Consider the following 20,708-nt stretch of genomic DNA (forward strand, 5'->3'; position numbering starts at 1 on the left):
CAGAGTTACAGACCCATAAGGGTCCATTTGTACACTCTCAGAGTTACAGACCCATAAGGGTCCATTTGTACACTCTCAGAGTTACAGACCCATAAGGGTCCATTTGGTTCCATTTGTACACTCTCAGAGTTACAGACCCATAAGGGTCCATTTGGTTCCATTTGTACACTCTCAGAGTTACAGACCCATAAAGGTCCATTTGGTTCCATTTGTACACTCTCTGAGTTACAGACCCCATAAGGGTCCATTTGTACACTCTCAGAGTTACAGACCCCATAAGGGTCCATTTGTACACTCTCAGAGTTACTCTCAGAGTTACAGACCCCATAAGGGTCCATTTGTACACTCTCAGAGTTACAGACCCATAAGGGTCCTGTACACTCTCTGAGTTACAGACCCCATAAGGGTCCATTTGTACACTCTCAGAGTTACAGACCCATAAGGGTCCATTTGGTTCCATTTGTACACTCTCAGAGTTACAGACCCATAAGGGTCCATTTGGTTCCATTTGTACACTCTCAGAGTTACAGACCCATAAGGGTCCTGTACACTCTCTGAGTTACAGACCCATAAGGGTCCATTTGTACACTCTCAGAGTTACAGACCCATAAGGGTCCATTTGTACACTCTCAGAGTTACAGACCCCATAAGGGTCCATTTGGTTCCTAACTATATGATTTAGCTCAAGGACCTCAAGGACCACCGGTGGTCCCCGGACCACAGGTGACGTGGGAGGAGTCCAGTTCAGGAAGTGACCTCACCTAATTGTCATTCCATCGGCGATGGTTCCATAAAAGTTGAAATAGGTGTCATTTATCTTGACATAACTCCCATGTGGAAACGACAGACGACAGACTTTCAACAATCAGTTTATTAAATTCACAGTTTATCATTTAGGCACTGAGCAATGAATCCAGAGTCATTTACAGTAACATGTTTTATCATTTAGGCACTGAGCCATTTACAGTGACATGTTTTATCATTTAGGCACTGAGCCATTTACAGTAACATGTTTTATCATTTAGGCACTGAGCCATTTACAGTTACATGTTTTATCATTTAGGCACTGAGCCATTTACAGTAACATGTTTTATCATTTAGGCACTGAGCCATTTACAGTAACAGGTTTTATCATTTAGGCACTGAGCCATTTACAGTAACATGTTTTATCATTTAGGCACTGAGCCATTTACAGTAACATGTTTTATCATTTAGGCACCGAGCCATTTACAGTAACATGTTTTATCATTTACAGTAACATGTGTTATCATTTAGGCACTGAGCCATTTACAGTAACATGTTTTATCATTTAGGCACTGAGCCATTTACAGTAACATGTTTTAGAACACCACAAAGTTGGTACGGTGACTTTAAAATAAAATACACCATGAATTAAAATACACCATACAATAAAATTCACCATTGGGCCAGCCTGTAACCGGAACATCTGTTACACAAAAATGTCATAATAAAAAAGTACAAGAATCAAAAATCAGTAAAACAAAACAAAAAACACCATCATCAGTCTTGATGGAAAGTCATTCATGAAACGTAAATGTGTGGAGATCTGTTTACTCTAACCTAACCTAACCTAACCTAACCTAACCTAACCTAATCTGTAAAGATCCCTGTGGTGATGACTGGTTCAAACACAGAGGGTATAGTTAACTAGTGTTAACTAGTGTTAACTAGTGATAACTAGGAGCAGTAACCAGGCAGGCTGCGTGCTACTAGATTGGTTGAGACGGTTGTGAGTTTGTTGATCTGCTATTTTGAAACACATTTGAAGGAGATGAAGAAAAACAAAGACCAAAAATAATCTTAAAATTCACAAATAAACCTGAGATGAGGTATAAATCTCCATATTCATACATTAATGAGGTGTAAATCTACATATTCGTACATTAATGAGGTATGAATCTACATATTCATACATTAACCTGAGATGAGGTAGAAATCTTCATATTCATACATTGAGGTTATAAATCTCCATATTCATACATTAATGAGGTATACATCTACATATTCGTACATTAATGAGGTATAAATCTACATATTCATGAACCTGAGATCAGACATGAAGTAGCAGCAGGTGAATGCTGTGCATTCTATCAGTTAAAACTCTTTCACTGTCACCTGCTCTCTCCTTGCCAAGGGCTTTGTTTTAAAGGTGAAAATTACCCCGGGTCGTCACCAGGAAGTCAGCAAACGGCTAATGGATCCTCCCGTGATGTTTTTGGTTGTTTCTTTTGGTTACCTGAGGCATTGTAACGCTGTCCAATGAGACGTGGGTAACGCCTGAGGCATTGTAACGCTGTCCAATGAGACGTGGGTAAAGCCTGAGGCATTGTAACGCTGTCCAATGAGACGTGGGTAAAGCCTGAGGCATTGTAACGCTGTCCAATGAGACGTGGGTAACGCCTGAGGCATTGTAACGCTGTCCAATGAGACGTGGGTAAAGCCTGAGGCATTGTAACGCTGTCCAATGAGACGTGGGTAACGCCTGAGGCATTGTAACGCTGTCCAATGAGACGTGGGTAACGCTTCCATTCTAAATGTCCCGTCAGCCGACTTGGGAACGATGCAAGTTGGGAACCTAGCATGGACAGAGCAGTGAGCACAGACGTAGACGTGCGTACACACGTGCACACACACAGACGTAGACGTGCGTACACACGTGCACACACACAGACGTAGACGTGCGTACACACGTGCACACACACAGACGTAGACGTGCGTACACACGTGCACACACACAGACGTGGTGCATTTATTAAAGGATATATATTTGTTTCCCCTGGACTGGAGCGCACAACGATTCTACTTATGTACAATTAGGAGATTCCTGGAACAAAATATGTTCAGCTGGAGGTCAGGGGTCAAACCCCATCAACCTGGAGGTCAAACCCTATCAATGTGGAGGTCGGAGGTCAAACCCTATCTTGGGCTCTTTAGCACATCAAGGTTTGATTGACAGATTGTCACTGTGCTTCTTATATACATCATCAGTGTGATGTCACCATGATGTCATGATGAGTCACTCATGACCAAATATGGAGTCCATGATGTCAGGCGTACTGGCGGCGGTGGTAACCATGACAACCTGGACTCACTCAGACATGTGGAGTAACCATGGCGACCTGATGTGACCCTCGCTCACATCGAGACTCTATCTCTGCTCACACAGAAACACTGAGGAGCCAGACGACTCCAACCAGAACCCAACGCAGAGGGGTTCAGTGGACGTGGTCTGGAAGGTGTGCAGGTGGGTCAGAGCGTCCTCTGAGGACACGTCATAGAAGGACAGAGTCCCAGCGGGACGGTCCACATACACTGCTGCTCTGATGGAGCGTCTAGAGGGACCGACAGGGAGGACAGTCTTCTCCCCATTGTGTCTGACAGAGTAACTGTCACCACACTCCAGACTCCATGACATGCCATTCCTTCCAAGCCAACAGTCATCACCATCTCCTTTCCTGCTGATTGCTCTGTCAGTCCCTGCTATATCAACCCCTACACTGCACTCTACCTCAGAGTAGGAGCGTTCGCTCACACTCTCTGTCAGAACCTGCCTCGGTCCATCAAACCTCTCTGGGTGATCAGGATACTGATGACGCTGTCGCTCCAGTCGCTCCAGGTCCAGTGTGACCTTCCTTCTTCCAGACAGAGTGAGGCTACAGTGTGCTGTGTTTGTGTCCAGTGAGAGACGCTGGGAATCTGATGAGAAAACACACAGTAACCATTAAGTACATCATTCACTGACACACACACACACACACACACACACACACACACACACACACACACACACACACACACACACACACACACACACACACACACACACACACACACACACACACACACACACACACACACACACACACACACACACACACACACACACACACACACGCACACGCACACGCCTCAAATCTTTGAATATATATTATTACAGAGTGAACGTTTTTAACTCAAATCATAATCAAATCATTAAATTAATTAGATTTTAATTGTGGTTAATAAAAAATGTGAAAAACACACCCAGGGCGCAGTATCCCCCATGGCCACAAGGGGGATATCTCACAACGGGTAAGGTCTAGTTACATATAATTGTTGTCGTCCTTGACATGAAAAATGTATTGATTACATTTAGAAGCAAACCATTTTCCCTAAAGCCTCTGTAGTTACACACACCGTCCACATGGGGCAGTAGTAAAACCATTCCCTAAAGCCTCTGTAGTTACACACACCGTCCACATGGGGCAGTAGTAAACCATTCCCTAAAGCCTCTGTAGTTACACACACCGTCCACATGTGGCAGTAGTAAAACCATTCCCTAAAGCCTCTGTAGTTACACACACCGTCCACATGGGGCAGTAGTAAAACCATTCCCTAAAGCCTCTGTAGTTACACACACCGTCCACATGTGGCAGTAGTAAAACCATTCCCTAAACTAAAGCCTCTGTAGTTACACACACAGTCCACATGTGGCAGTAGTAAAACCATTCGCAGAAAATTGTTTTACAGGGTGAAGAGAGCCTACTGTCAGCTGACCAGCAGTCCAAATATTATTACATTAAAGGGATTGTGACTTTAAAAAAAGGTTTTGGAATTGTTCTTATTTTTTTAGGTTTTCTAATCTCAATTGCACCCAAAAAACATGAACTTTTAACATTCAGTAGATTTTCTGTGATCTGGGGTTTTCTCGCTCAAACAGGTGCTCTGATTTGCCGGCAGTTTGTGATGTAAGAGCCTGCAAATCCCATATATGTCAATGGGATTTGCCAGCAGATGTCACTGTTTTCACTGTTTGCCTGTTTTCATTGTAGCTCAAAAGGCTTCCAAACCCCAAAGAAAACTCCAGACCACAGAAAATCCACTGAATGTTCAACGTTCAGGTTTTTTGGGTGTAATTGAGGTCATAAAACCTAAAAGAAAAAAGAAAAAGAAAAAAAAATGATAATGAATGTCATAAAACCTTTAAATGTCAGAGGCGAAGTGATGTCGGCAAGGTAAATGTAGGCCTGATTAAACCCATTTAGACCCGAGGACGATTCTACAAATGTCTTCTAAATCCTGACAGTTTTCTGAAGAAACCTCATGTTTTTATGTCAGTCGTTCTCAACCTTTTCCATGTCAAGGACCCCCAATAATATATGTATTTCGCCACCGACCCCCATCTGAAAATATGTTGTTCCAGGGACCAACATATTAGGTCTACAAGCTATGAGCTTGTAGACCTGCTATTTTTCAATAGCTAAAGTATAACATAATGCTTGAAACACCAGAATGGGTTAAAGGGATATTTGGTATATAGTCTTTTTCATTGGCCTGAACTATTGTCTATATTCATACATTCATGAATCCACTTTCTGACCGGCTGTCACTATTGGGCTTTCTTTTTCATCAACATCCTATGGCAGGCAAAATGGTCCAACATGTCAAACTTTCCTCATGCTTTAAGTAGCGTGTGACATGTCAAACTTTCCTCATGCTTTAAGTAGCGTGTGACATGTCAAACTTTCCTCATGCTTTAAGTAGCGTGTGACATGTCAAACTTTCCTCATGCTTTAAGTAGCGTGTGACATGTCAAACTTTCCTCATGCTTTAAGTAGCGTGTGACATGTCAAACTTTCCTCATGCTTTAAGTAGCGTGTGACATGTCAAACTTTCCTCATGCTTTAAGTAGCGTGTGACATGTCAAACTTTCCTCATGCTTTAAGTAGCGTGTGACATGTCAAACTTTCCTCATGCTTTAAGTAGCGTGTGACATGTCAAACTTTCCTCATGCTTTAAGTAGCGTGTGACATGTCAAACTTTCCTCATGCTTTAAGTAGCGTGTGACATGTCAAACTTTCCTCATGCTTTAAGTAGCGTGTGACATGTCAAACTTTCCTCATGCTTTAAGTAGCGTGTGACATGTCAAACTTTCCTCATGCTTTAAGTAGCGTGTGACATGTCAAACTTTCCTCATGCTTTAAGTAGCGTGTGACATGTCAAACTTTGTCACAAAGCTTTGTCCCCCCCCCCCCCCCCCCCCCCCCCCCCCCATCTGAAAATATGTTGTTCCAGTGACCCCCCCCCCCCCTCCCCCTCCCAGAAGCAAAGATTTAAGTTAAAATGTTCACTCTGTAATAATTTATATTCAAAGATTTGAGGCACATTTTCACGATTTTTAAAAAATAGCAGACCTACAAGCTCATAGCGTGGCACTCAGTGCCGCGCTATGAGCTTGTAGATCTGCTATTTTTCAATAGCTAAAGTATAACATGATGCTTTAAAACACCAAAAGGGGTTCCCGCCCAGAATGGGTTAAAACATAATGGAAGTTTGACATCTTTGACATCTTTTTCTGCCATAGGATGTTAACCCATTCTGACCGGGCACCCATTTTGGTGTTAGCATCATGTTATGCTTTAGCTATTGAAAAATAGCAGATCTACAAGCTCATATCGCGCCACCGAGTGGCGCGATACGAGCTTGTAGATCTGCTATTTTTGAATAATCGAAGAACGACTAGACATTTTTAGAATCTGATCTCAGGTCAGAATGGGTTAATCAGACCAGTGTGTGTCCAGTGGAAACCTCGTATGAATCTGATCTCAGGTCAGAATGGGTTAATGGTCACAAGAAACCTCAGGCCTAGCAATGTAGGCCTCAGGCCTACCATATCTGGCCCACATTCAAATATGTGAGTGAGAACATGTGAGTGAGTGTTTCTGTCATTCCGATCTCCAACATATTTCTATTGACTGGCTTTATCTCTCAGCCAAGGCTGTAGTTGTCTGCAACGTGTCACTAAGGAGTATGATAGATAGATAGATTTCTTTATTTTTGTGTCATGCACCAAAGGCGCCCAGCCCACATGGACTTACAGGACACACCATGTCATTGCTTCAATATTGCATTGTGTACAAGAAACAGATATGTTTTGTTGATATTCCATTTGTTGACATTCTGCCTTATTTCCCACGCCCTGCATAAAAAGTCTGGCAAAGCAAAAGTACCTTTCCTAAAACAAAATTCCAGTTTTTCATAGTCCTCCAACCAGAAAAAGTCAGCACAGATGGTTGTCATTTTACAAAATAATATATGTCTTAATTCTTCATATAATGGGCAGTAAAACAAAAGATGAATTTCATTTTCAATGTATTTTAAATCACACACTAGACAGACTCTGTCCTCCTCAGGAGTACCAATGAATCTACCCGTTTCTAAAGCTAATGGTAAGGTCCCAGAATGCAGCTGTGCACAAAAAGATCTCTGACTTTTGGATATATTTTGTGTAACATAAGGATCAGGGCCATAATTATTTTTAATAAGACGATATGTTCTTAGTTTTGTATGAAATCCTTGTTTGACCAACACAAACATGCCTGAAGATGCAGTGTGTGCGCGCCAGACTGCGTGCTTGACAAACTACAATGTGAAAGCAAACCCAGCCAACAATGTTACAACTGCAGCCCTGAAGTCTACCAAACTATACAGTAGGTGTTAAAAAAACTCTGTATAAGATGTCAATAGTGAGAGATACTCACGTCCTTGAATGAGATGAGGATTGAACCGATCTTCTCCACCACGTTTCACTCTGTAGGAAGTAGAACAACAATGCATCAATGTCTGACTGTCTAACACAACGTCTCCACTAGCTGACACTACAGTGTTTCACTCTGTAGGAAGTAGAACAACAATGCATCAATGTCTGACTGTCTAACACAACGTCTCCACTAGCTGACACTACAGTGTTTCACTCTGTAGGAAGTAGAACAACAATGCATCAATGTCTGACTGTCTAACACAACGTCTCCACTAGCTGACACTACAGTGTTTCACTCTGTAGGAAGTAGAACAACAATGCATCAATGTCTGACTGTCTAACACAACGTCTCCACTAGCTGACACTACAGTGTTTCACTCTGTAGGAAGTAGAACAACAATGCATCAATGTCTGACTGTCTAACACAACGTCTCCACTAGCTGACACTACAGTGTTTCACTCTGTAGGAAGTAGAACAACAATGCATCAATCATCACATGTCTGAAACTAGTAAAATAGTGGTGATGCCCCACAAACATTACCCACACATAGTAAAGGGTTCTGCTGTAAACCGGGCCCCACAACAGGGTCTACTCACTTGAGATTCTCCAGCCCAGCAGAGAGCAGCATCTTCATTCCTGACTCATTCACCATGTTGAGACTCAGGTCCAATTCTCTCAGATGGAGGGAGGGATTAGAAGTTAGAGCTGAGGCCAGAACTTCACAGCATCTCTCTGTCAAGAAGCAGTTCTCCAGTCTAAATTAAGAATACAACCAGATGAGAGAGAGAGAGAGAGAGAGAGAGAGAGAGAGAGAGAGAGAGAGAGAATGTGATTCACATTGCATGTGAATTATTGCATGTGAATCACAATGGCATGTTCTAAGTCAGAGGGAGGGTGAGCTAATTGTATTTCGAGTCCAAGGGAGGGTGATCCAATTCTGATAATAAAATAGTCTGTTTTTATTTATTTATATATATACATGTTTTACTGCAGCTTTTTTAAATTCAGTCAAACTTTGTCTAATAAAACCCTCTGTTTCTTTGACTTGTAGTTGGTACTTCCCAACGCTGGCCATGCGAGGCTACAGTTTATCATTGTTCCTCCTATGTGTCACACACACACACACACACACACACACACACACACACACACACACACACACACACACACACACGCGCGCGCACACACACACACACACACACACACACACACACACACACACACTAGACTCTAAAAAAAGGCTTCTAAATCCTATTTTTTTTTCTGAAAAACCTACAGTATGTTTCTATGTCAGTGGTGCTCAACCTTTTTCATGTCAAGGACCCCCAGAATGATCTCTATTGGGCCACGGACCCCCATCTGAAAATATGTAGTTCCAGGGACCCCCCAGAAGCAAATATTTTAGTTAAAAATGTTCGCTCTGAAATATATATTCAATGATTTGCGCCACATTTCAACGATTAAAAAAAAATAGCAGACCTACAAGCTCGAAGCACGCCACTCTGTGGCGCGCTATGAGCTTGTAGATCTGCTATTTTTCAATAGCTAAATTATAACATAATGTTTAAAACACCAAAAGGGGTTCCTGCCCTAAGCTACTACGCTTTCATATATGGAGTATACGGTTGTCTCCGCACATACGTGTAGTTAGCACCATTAGGCACCGTTAGCCTAGCTACGTTTATAAACTTAGATAGCAGCAAAATAGTTAATATAAATATCATTCAAAACTAGGGGATGACACTCTGACAACATAACACATTGAACCACTCAGAGGTGTTTAGGTTTTAAATGTGGTATCTCAGCATAAAGACTACATACATTAGTCACTGTATCTTATCAATATTATGGTCAGTGTGAGTTACCATGATATTAACCTCATCCACACTCTTCAAATACTACCACCCTCATAACCACATTATAATAACTTACTATAACAGAACTTTACTTAACCAAATACAAATAAAAATGTTAAATGAATCTGACCTGAGAGTCTCCAGACAGCAGTTTGGGCTCTTCAGTGCAGCACAGATGAGATCCAGTCCAGAATCCTTCAAGCCGTTTCCACTCAGGTCCAGTTCTCTCAAATGGGACAGATTGGAGCTGAGAGCTGAAACCACATCTTTACAGCCTCTCATTGACAAGGAGCAGTTCTTCAGTCTAAATGAAGAAAACAACCAGATGGAGAGAGAGAGAGAGAGAGAGAGAGAGAGAGAGAGAGTGAGAGAGAGAGAGAGAGAGAAGGGGGAGGGGAGATTAAAACCAATAAAATACATATTCCTGGAGAGATAATAATACCCCTCTGTTGCTTTCACTTGTAGAACGAACACACACACACACACACACACACACACACACACACACACACACACACACACACACACACACACACACACACACACACACACACACACACACACACACACACACACACACACACACACACACACACACACACACACACACACACACACACACACACACACACACACACACACACACGTCTTTCTCTCTCTGCTCTGCCGATGTGAACGTAAATAAAAGCCTGTCTACTGAAGGATAGTCTGTCTCAGTCCCTCATATCTCTGGACACTTTCTTCATACTGAGCAAGCACAGCAACGCTATTAACCCATTTTGGACTGAGGTCGATTAAAAAAAGGCTTCTAAATCCTAACATTATTCTGAAAAACCCATGTTTCTATTCAGTGGTGCTCAACCTTTTTCATGTCAAGGACCCCCAGAATTAACTCTATTGGGCCACGGACCCCCATCTGAAAATATGTAGTTCCAGGGACCCCCCAGAAGCAAATATTTTAATTAAAAATGTTCGCTCTGAAATATATATTCAATGATTTGCGCCACATTTTAACGATTTTTCAAAAAATAGCAGACCTACAAGCTCGTAGCGCGCCACTCAGTGGCGCGCTACGAGCTTGTAGATCTGCTATTTTTCAATAGCTAAAGTATAACATAATGCTTAGTTAAAGAACCAAAAGGGGTTCCCGCCCAAAATGGGTTAAAACACCAAAAGGGGTTCCTGCCCTAAGTAAGCTATGATACTACGCATAAAGACTACATACATTAGTCACTGTATCTTATCAATATTATGGTCACTGTGAGTTACCATGATATTAACCTCATCCACTCTTCAAATACTACCACCATCATAACTACATTATAATCACTTACTATAACAGAATTTATCCACATCACAAATAAAAATGTTAAATGAATCTGACCTGAGAGTCTCCAGACAACAGTTTGGGCTCTTCAGTGCAGCACAGATGAGATCCAGTCCAGAATCCTTCAAGCCGTTTCCACTCAGGTCCAGTTCTCTCAAATGGGACGGATTGGAGCTGAGAGCTGAAGCCACAACTTCAACGTGTTCCTTCTTGAGGTCACAGTCAGCAAGTCTGTAATTACAGATTAAATGTAGAATCAGAGATGATCAAAACAGAACAGACCATGTTCACCGTCAAGGAGGTTCTCTGTGGTGCTGTCTGAAATGTGTGTGTGTGTGTGTGTGTGTGTGTGTGTGTGTGTGTGTGTGTGTGTGTGTGTGTGTGTTTGGTTACTTTTCTAACTAAGCAAATAGCAGTAACACATATTTAATTTAAATGTGCTCATAACTTTCCACTGTTCTCATTTGATTGTAATACAAACATTAAATAATTAAAACGATCCCAACTCGCTGCTGTTGTTCCACTCTATGGCAGTGAAGTGAAGAAATGTTCTGTCAACAGATGAACAGTCTGTACGACCGCATGCCATGGCAAAATCACCCTGATATCACTAAATATACTAAACACTAATCACACTTGAATTGGATTGCAATATAAATATGAAGTGATGAATGAATGAATGAATGAATGAAGTATATAGTGAATGAATGAATGAATGAAGTATATAGTGATCTAACATGTTAACATCCACACTACTAACCTGGCTGTTGTGCAGTTCTTCACAGCTGGGACCAGTCTCTGTCGCCCCGCCTGGTCTGTGTTGTATTTCTGCAGGTCCAACTCGTCCAGAACCTCCTCTGACATCTGCAGCATGGAGGCCAGAGCTGAACACTGGGGCACAGAGAGTTCCTTCCCTGAGCTGCTCTCTGACTCCAGGTACTGTTGGATCCCCCGACTGACTGACGGGTCGTTCATCTCCATCAGACAGTGGAAGATGTTGATACATCTGTCAGGAGAGGCATAACGATCATTCATCTTCTTCAGGTTGTCGATGACTCTCTGGATCTCCTTTGGACTGTTCTCTGTCTGACCCAGCAGACCTCCTAACAGACTCTGGTTGGACTGCAGTGAAAGACCATGAAGGAAGCGGACAAAGAGGTCCAGTTGTCCACTCTTACTCTGCAGGGTTTTCCTTATAGCAGCCTTCAGGAAGTCAGACAGGGAACTGTAACTGGCTGAACTGTCACTGTAATAGTTGTCTTCATCTTCCAGGAATGTCTTCAGGACCTCCGTGTTCTTCTGAGTGAAACAGTGGGACAGGTAGACTGCAGCCAGAAACTCCTGGATGCTCAGATGAACGAAGCAGTAGACCGTTTTGTGGAAGAACAAACCGTCTTCTTTGAAGAACTTTGTGCAAAAGCCCAAGTTCTTCAAGTCCTTGTTCACATCAATACCACACTCCTTCAGGTCCTCCTCATAGAAAATGATGTTGCCTTTGACCAGTTGGTGAAACGCCAGCTTGCCCAGCTTCAGAAGAACTTCCCCTGCATCCTTTATGAGCTTCACTCTGTCTGCCTCGCCTTGTTCAGGATTCTCCCGTTGTATCTCACCCATCAGGAAGTGGCAGAACAGCTCAACCAGGGTTTTGGGCAGCCTGAATGTCGCCCCCATGTTCTTCACCATGTTCTTCACAACGGTAGCAAGGATCCAACAGAAGACTGGGATTTCACACATGGTGAGGAGGATCTTTGATTCTTTGATCTGTGAGAGGATTGATCTGGCCTGGTTCTCATCACTGAACGTCTTCTCGAAGAACTCCTTCTTCTGGTCATCGCTGATGAACCCTCGTACTTCTGTCATCCTGTTTACAAACTTCTTAGGGATCTGATTGGCTGCTACAGGTCGCGAGGTTATCCAGATTCGAGCAGAGGGGAGGAGCTCTCCCTTGATGAGGTTTACAAGGAGATCTTCCACTGGGTAAGAGTCGTTGACATTCATGAGGCCAATTTCTGTTTTGAAATCAAACTTGAAATTATTTTCATCATAACCATCCAGAACAAACATGACTTTGAAGGGGACGTCGTTGTAGTTTCTTGACTTCTGCAATTTAGTGAAGATAAGATTAAGAACGTCTTCCTCAATAAATCTGGTTTCCACGATGCAGCTGTGAATTAGCTGTGCCAAAGTAAACTTCTTTCCCTTGAGCAGATTTAACTGGCGGAACTTGAGCGGGAACACGAGGTGTAGATCTTGGGGGAAACATTTCTTGGCCCAGTCGAACATAAATTTGTGTACGAGGATCGTTTTCCCAATTCCTGCACAGCCAACGGTCAGCACTGTTCTTATGATTCGTCCAGAAAGGTCTTTGAACATCTGAACCAGTTGGATTTCCTCTCTTGCCTTCTTCATCTCCATCTGTCTGGCCTCATGATGGCTGTGGATGTCTGTTCTTTCGATGTCTACATTGTAGAGCGGAGCGAAGACGTTTTCAAACACGACCTCAGACTGTGTGCCCAAATCTACCCTCAGATATGTGCTGTTCATGTTGCGTTGAAGCTGCGCTTCATAGTCAGTGATGTGACGATATCCTGGTGTTCTCTTCAACAGACCTGTAGCGAACAAAGCAATTATATGTTTAACAGCCTTGTCTCCACACACACACACACACACACACACACACACACACACACACACACACACACACACACACACACACACACACACACACACACACACACACACACACACACACACACACACACACACACACACACACACACACACACACACACACACACACACACACACACACACCTCTCAGTTTGGCGGCTCTGCGTCGTCTTTTCTTGTCTTCTTCTGTCAAAGCTGAAATGTGAGGCAGTGATTGGTCAGTGAGATGTGAGACAGTGATTGGTCAGTGAGATGTGAGGCAGTGATTGGTCAGTGAGATGTGAGACAGTGATTGGTCAGTGAGAGAGATGTGAGACAGTGATTGGTCAGTGAGGAGACACTATAGGATCATTCTCGTCTTCACATAATGACACAGAGATGGATGGATTTAGATTGTAAATAAATCTAGTTAAAAATAAATTAAAGACTCACGAGGTTGATTGTTCCAGATTAAAGTTGCCAGTGCTACTGCGTACATGGAGACAGTAACAATAAGCCCTGGTCTGCCTCTGGCTGTTGGTCCTTTAGGAGCTGAAAGACAGAAATATAAAACATAAATATAAAAGAAAATCTCTGAACATTTTTTTAATTCCCCTGCGAATGCTTCCTAGTAAAACAGGAAGTGAACAGATCCACGTCCTGGTTGCACCATATAGCTCCACCCCCCCTCATAGAGTTGTGGGAGGAGTTTCAAGTCAATCAGACAAACCGGAAGTAGGAAGTATAGTTTTATGAAAGTGGAAGTCCGTACGGCCAGCCACCAGGTTTGGGACCTTTAGCATGCTGCAAACTGGAGTTATGGATGTTTGAAGCCCAGCCAATAGGATTCAATAAGGATAGTCCCCCCTAGCAACCCCTCAAGGACTGCCCGGGGGTCCCCGGACCGCACTTTGATAACCACTGGCATGGCTGGCAAATGGGAGGGCTATGTATGCGATGGACTACAAGGCCCAGCATGCTTTGCATGCATCAGACTTCCGGGGACTAGTAAACAAGGGTTGTACTACTAGCTAGTAGCTGTGTCCCGTGTCCTGTCATTTAACAACATGATGTAAACCCCTGGACAATGTGTGTCCTGTCATTTAACAACATGATGTAAACCCCTGGACAATGTGTGTCCTGTCATTTAACAACATGGATGTAAACCCCTGGACAATGTGTGTCCTGTCATTTAACAACATGATGTAAACCCCTGATCAATGTGTGTCCTGTCATTTAACAACATGATGTAAACCCCTGGACAATGTGTGTCCTGTCATTTAACAACATGATGTAAACCCCTGGACAATGTGTGTCCTGTCATTTAACAACATGGATGTAAACCCCTGGACAATGTGTGTCCTGTCATTTAACAACATGATGTAAACCCCTGATCAATGTGTGTCCTGTCATTTAACAACATGATGTAAACCCCTGGACAATGTGTGTCCTGTCATTTAACAACATGATGTAAACCCCTGGACAATGTGTGTCCTGTCATTTAACAACATGATGTAAACCCCTGGACAATGTGTGTCCTGTCATTTAACAACAGCAAGGGGGTAACGGGTACAGTTGTACCTGCTCCTGGGGCAGGGGGGGCCCGGCGGGGCAGGGGGGGCCCGGGGCCCTGCTCCTACCCGTGGAGGTAAACGGGCTCTCTCTCTCTCTCTCTCGACCATAGACACACGCTGTTATGCATGTCATGTAGACAGCACTATAAGTGCATTGTATGTAGTCATAGCACGGCATAGTACATATGTAATAGCATAGTATAGTATATATGTATAGTTTATATGTATATAGTGTCATTATATAGATATTCCACTGTTACGTTCTTAGCTTACGCATGTTTCATGATAAATGCTTTTTATGTGATTTTATGTGATGTATGATGCTGTTTTGTTCTTGCTTAATGTAAGTCGCTCTGGATTAAGAGCGTCTGCTAAATGCCTAAATTATAAATTGCTGTTAAGTTACGGTCTGTGACTAAGAAAGACTACTTTTCCTGTTTGGTTTTCCTCTTTAGAAATGTTTTCGGACGCGGTAAAATGACACAGATTAATGTATTATTATTTTATTTTTTTGGACCAAGGACCAGATGGAGGAAACACATGGACTCACTGGCCTTGGAACGTCTGGGGATCCCCCAGGAGGAAGTCACTAATGTTGCTCTGGAGAGGAATGTCTGGTGGAGCTGTTGCCCCCGTGACCCGATTATGGATAAGCGGTTGAAGATGGATGGACAACAACCACTATATTAAGGACCAGTATGTCCTACAGCTTTAACCCCATTCTGACCTGAGATCAGATTCTAAACATGTCTTCTACATCCTGACAGTTTTCCATTCTGACCTGAGATCAGATTCTAAACATGTCTTCTACATCCTGACAGTTTACCATTCTGACCTGAGATCAGATTCAAAAAATGTTCTTCTACATCCTGACAGTTTTCCATTCTGACCTGAGATCAGATTCTAAAAATGTCTTCTACATCCTGACAGTTTTCTGAAAAAGCTAATGTTTCTATGTCAGTCGTTCTTAAAATTTTCAAAAATAGCAGACCTACAAGCTCGTAGTGCACCACTCGCGCTATGTAGATCTGCTATTTTTGCTACCAAAAGGGGTTCCCGCCCAAAGTGTGTTATACATTAACTAAAATCTAACATTTAAAACAACTAAAATATTATTTTTATTTCAAGAATTGATAATCTTTCACTCAATAGGGGGAACGTATGGAAGGCTTTGCCTTATTATCCAGGGTTCATTTTAAGTCCAAGCATCTGAACACGCGCACACACACACACACACACACACACACACACACACACACACACACACACAATCAGTAAACTACGCACCTCTGTAAAGCGGGTTGTCTACAGCCTCGCTCTGCTCCACACTGAACGGGTTCTTTATCGCACAGGATATTCTTTTAACTCTTCTCCCTTTCTCGTCGTCGCTGATCGTCACCGTCCGGGAGTCGGGCCCGATCCATTCCTCATCGCTGTAGATCCTGGTCTCGTTGGGTTTGGGTGGAGTCCATTTCTCTCCGTGGAACCTCCACCGATAGACGACCTCGCCCGACTCTGACTTGACGTCTCCCAATACGCTGCAGTGCAGCGTGCAGCTGCTGGAGTTGGAGTCACATGGTGTCACGATGGATAGCTCTGGATGTGGGACTCTCTCTGTTGAGGAGACAGAATGAGTCACATGGTGTCACGATGGATAGCTCTGGATGTGGGACTCTCTCTGTTGAGGAGACAGAATGAGTCACATGGTGTCACGATGGATAGCTCTGGATGTGGGACTCTCTCTGTTGAGGAGACAGAATGAGTCACATGGTGTCACGATGGATAGCTCTGGATGTGGGACTCTCTCTGTTGAGGAGACAGAATGAGTCACATGGTGTCACGATGGATAGCTCTGGATGTGGGACTCTCTCTGTTGAGGAGACAGAATGAGTCACATGGTGTCACGATGGATAGCTCTGGACGTGGGACTCTCTCTGTTGAGGAGACAGAATGAGTCACATGGTGTCACGATGAATAGCTCTGGATGTGGGACTCTCTCTGTTGAGGAGACAGAATGAGTCACATGGTGTCACGATGGATAGCTCTGGATGTGGGACTCTCTCTGTTGAGGAGACAGAATGAGTCACATGGTGTCACGATGGATAGCTCTGGATGTGGGACTCTCTCTGTTGAGGAGACAGAATGAGTCACATGGTGTCACGATGGATAGCTCTGGATGTGGGACTCTCTCTGTTGAGGAGACAGAATGAGTCACATGGTGTCACGATGGATAGCTCTGGATGTGGGACTCTCTCTGTTGAGGAGACAGAATGAGTCACATGGTGTCACGATGGATAGCTCTGGATGTGGGACTCTCTCTGTTGAGGAGACAGAATGAGTCTGTGAGTCATACTTACTCATCTCTTTAAGCAGGTAAGTCTTGTTGTTTTGTCTGCCGTTGATCTCCACAGAATACAGCCCGATGTCTTCTGCGGTCATGTTGTGGATGACCAGCCGTCCGGTGTGTGGGTCCAGTGTGGAGCGGTCTCTATACGTCCCGTAGTAATCCAGACTATGACCCAGATCCCAGTCCGCTACCAAGCTGCGTCCGCGCTTCCACAGGATGCTGGTGACGGCTTCAGGAACAGAGCGGTAGTCTGGGAACATTTCCACGCGGATGCCTCTGCCTCGTGGTGGAAGGTACGTCACTGTGGAGAGAAACGCATGGCAGTCAAGTTACAATTTAAGCATTTATCAGACGCTCTGAAATCTCCAAAGTAACTAAAGTTTGCAAATAAATCTAGTGGCGTACAAATACAATATTTGCCTCTGAGATGTAGTGGAGTAGAAGTAAATAAAACACACATTCTAAAACGGGTAGTAATACTTCATTCTGATTGGCTGGTTACCGTCACGTGACCGGTGTAAATTCCACCGATAACCCACTCCTTCAATCACTTTGTATCATCCTGCAGCCTTGTAGCTGAACTGGGGAAGGGGAGCGCTTGATTGCTTTACAAACACATGCCGTGCGGGCGTCTAAGCACCGCCCGGCTCATATGACTGTGAATGTGTGGCTCCAGGCAGCCCCGTAAATACATCAAGCGCTATTCTCCCGTCACTACAGCTAAATTCCAATACCGCAACTTTCACACTCGCTCACTCTCCTCGCGTCCTCCACTCGCTCCTTAGCTCCGCCCCCAGCGAGGAGGAGAGGAGTCGATGCGAGGACAGAGTGGTGGTCGAATTCTCCTCTAGAATCGGAACCTACTACGCTGTCATTTCAAAGCGACGGCACATTCCACGATCACTAATGACGTGTATCAATTCAATTCAATTCAAAGGGCTTTATTGGCATGGGAAAACATACGTTTACATTGCCAAAGCAAAAGTGGTGGAACAATACAGTGTCACACAGCTGGATCACTGGAACTCCGGACAGAGCCGTACAGTCTACAGAATAGACAATTCATCATTTTGTGCATGTAACCGAGGCCAATGTGTATGTATTGGTAACATGTGCAACAAGGCTATTTATTCCTGAAATAGTGAATAAGCGCCAGGATGCGCACAGGTATAAATCCCCACCCCCATCCTGACAGTCAGTCCTCCTCCGACGGTCTTTGCAAATAACGGACACTATAACAGGAATTAGGTATACCGGTAGTCTCTCTGACTTACATATTCAGTTCAGTCCACATATAAATAAATACATTTTTGTCACCGTCATTCATAGCAGTCTGTCAGTCTGTGCATTCAGGCATGCACAGAGATAAATTAACTATAGCTTTTGAGGTGCGCACAATACAGCCGGCCTAATATAAATATATATATATATATATATATATATATATATATATGTATGTACACGTGATGCGGAAATCCGCCGCGAGGAGACAACACACCCCACCGAGCTGCACCTGATGTACACTCGCTCTATGAGGAGACAACATACCCCACCGAGCTGCACCTGATGTACACTCGCTCTATGAGGAGACAACATACCCCACCGAGCTGCACCTGATGTACACTCGCTCTATGAGGAGACAACACACCCCACCGAGCTGCCCCTGATGTACTCGCTCTATGAGGAGACAACACACCCCACCGAGCTGCACCTGATGTACACTCGCTCTATGAGGAGACAACATACCCCACCGAGCTGCACCTGATGTACACTCGCTCTATGAGGAGACAACACACCCCACCGAGCTGCACCTGATGTACACTCGCTCTATGAGGAGACAACACACCCCACCGAGCTGCACCTGATGTACACTCGCTCTATGAGGAGACAACACACCCCACCGAGCTGCACCTGATGTACACTCGCTCTATGAGGAGACAACATACCCCACCGAGCTGCACCTGATGTACACTCGCTCTATGAGGAGACAACATACCCCACCGAGCTGCACCTGATGTACACTCGCTCTATGAGGAGACAACACACCCCACCGAGCTGCACCTGATGTACACTCGCTCTATGAGGAGACAACACACCCCACCAAGCTGCCCCTGATGTACTCGCTCTATGAGGAGACAACACACCCCACCGAGCTGCACCTGATGTACACTCGCTCTATGAGGAGACAACACACCCCACCGAGCTGCACCTGATGTACACTCGCTCTATGCGGTCTCGGAGAGCCCACTCGGCTCCTCCACTCGACTCCACTCTCCTCCTCGATGGAGCACTTTAACAATCGGAACGTTAACCATTTCCGGGTCACGCTGGAATGACCCCGAGTGACCGAGTGGGAGTGAGCGAGTGGCCGAGATTTTGGGTATTGGAATTTAGCTATAGGCTACTTGCCGAGCAAAACGAAGGAAGCTCTGAGAAGGAAGTGAAGTGGTCACGTGACTGTGCTGCGCCATGACACTTTCATGGGAGCCAAACTACCCGGAAGTTTGGCAGAATGCACTGGAGTCAATGAGAGCTCAGTGACCAGCTCATGAACACTGGAGTCAATGAGAGCTCATAGTGACCAGCTCATGAACACTGGAGTCAATGAGAGCTCAGTGACCAGCTCATGAACACTGGAGTCAATGAGAGCTCAGTGACCAGCTCATGAACACTGGAGTCAATGAGAGCTCAGTGACCAGCTCATGAACACTGGAGTCAATGAGAGCTCAGTGACCAGCTCATGAACACTGGAGTCAATGAGAGCTCAGTGACCAGCTCATGAACACTGGAGTCAATGAGAGCTCAGTGACCAGCTCATGAACACTGGAGTCAATGAGAGCTCAGTGACCAGCTCATGAACCAACATTATTTATGAACAATTGAGACCTTTTGTAAAGTAATCACTTCTGGAAAATAACAGAAGACATTAATGTAACACATTATTGTCTGCTGTGCTGTTATTCGATGTGCACACTGTGTAATCTTTATAGAGGTATGGACCTGGTATCTCTATAAAAATAGAGATACCATAAAGTACAAAGTACATTTCTGAACGCACCAAGTATCGCGAGACTTCCCACCGTTTCCTGTCTGGCAGCCAAATATCGCGATACTTCGGAGCCAGAAACGACACCTGCTGCTGTTTAGATCCTCAGATAAAATTATATACTGTGCACTCTGTGCACATCGAAAAGTAAGTGATTAGAAAACAACCTGTGACATGTCTTCTGTTATTTTCCAGAAGTGATTACTTTACAAAAGGTCTCAATTGTTCATGAATAATGTTTGTTATGAGCTGGTCCAGCCGGCTCCATTCACTGCCATGTATTCATTGCACTTCCGGTGTGAGTTTGGCTCCCATGAAAGTGTCCATGAAAGTGTCATGGGTGTCACGTGACCACTTCCCTTCCTTC

The 20,708-nt window shown here is 44.1% G+C and overlaps 1 protein-coding gene across 2 annotated transcripts in view; it reads right to left on the bottom strand.

The window, feature by feature from the left end:
- Positions 1-865: 865 nt before the first annotated feature.
- LOC308319855 (uncharacterized protein) overlaps positions 866-20,708 on the bottom strand; it is a 32,536-nt gene continuing 12,693 nt past the window's right edge. The window contains exons 4-13 of one of the 2 annotated variants that reach the window (XM_080770079.1): positions 17,306-17,596; positions 16,236-16,562; positions 13,828-13,926; positions 13,540-13,590; positions 11,486-13,334; positions 10,783-10,956; positions 9,529-9,702; positions 8,139-8,297; positions 7,542-7,591; positions 866-3,717 (exon numbers count right to left, since the gene is read on the bottom strand). In XM_080770079.1, the coding sequence (XP_080626205.1) occupies positions 3,170-3,717; positions 7,542-7,591; positions 8,139-8,297; positions 9,529-9,702; positions 10,783-10,956; positions 11,486-13,334; positions 13,540-13,590; positions 13,828-13,926; positions 16,236-16,562; positions 17,306-17,596 (3,722 nt within the window). In that variant the 3' untranslated portion in view covers positions 866-3,169. The remainder of the gene's footprint in view (positions 3,718-7,541; positions 7,592-8,138; positions 8,298-9,528; positions 9,703-10,782; positions 10,957-11,485; positions 13,335-13,539; positions 13,591-13,827; positions 13,927-16,235; positions 16,563-17,305; positions 17,597-20,708) is intronic. The other variant, XM_080770080.1, reaches the window with a different exon arrangement.

Source organism: Protomyctophum bolini (genome assembly GCF_963924005.1).
Source record: "Protomyctophum bolini genome assembly, chromosome: 8".
Taxonomy (NCBI): Eukaryota; Metazoa; Chordata; class Actinopteri; order Myctophiformes; family Myctophidae; genus Protomyctophum; species Protomyctophum bolini.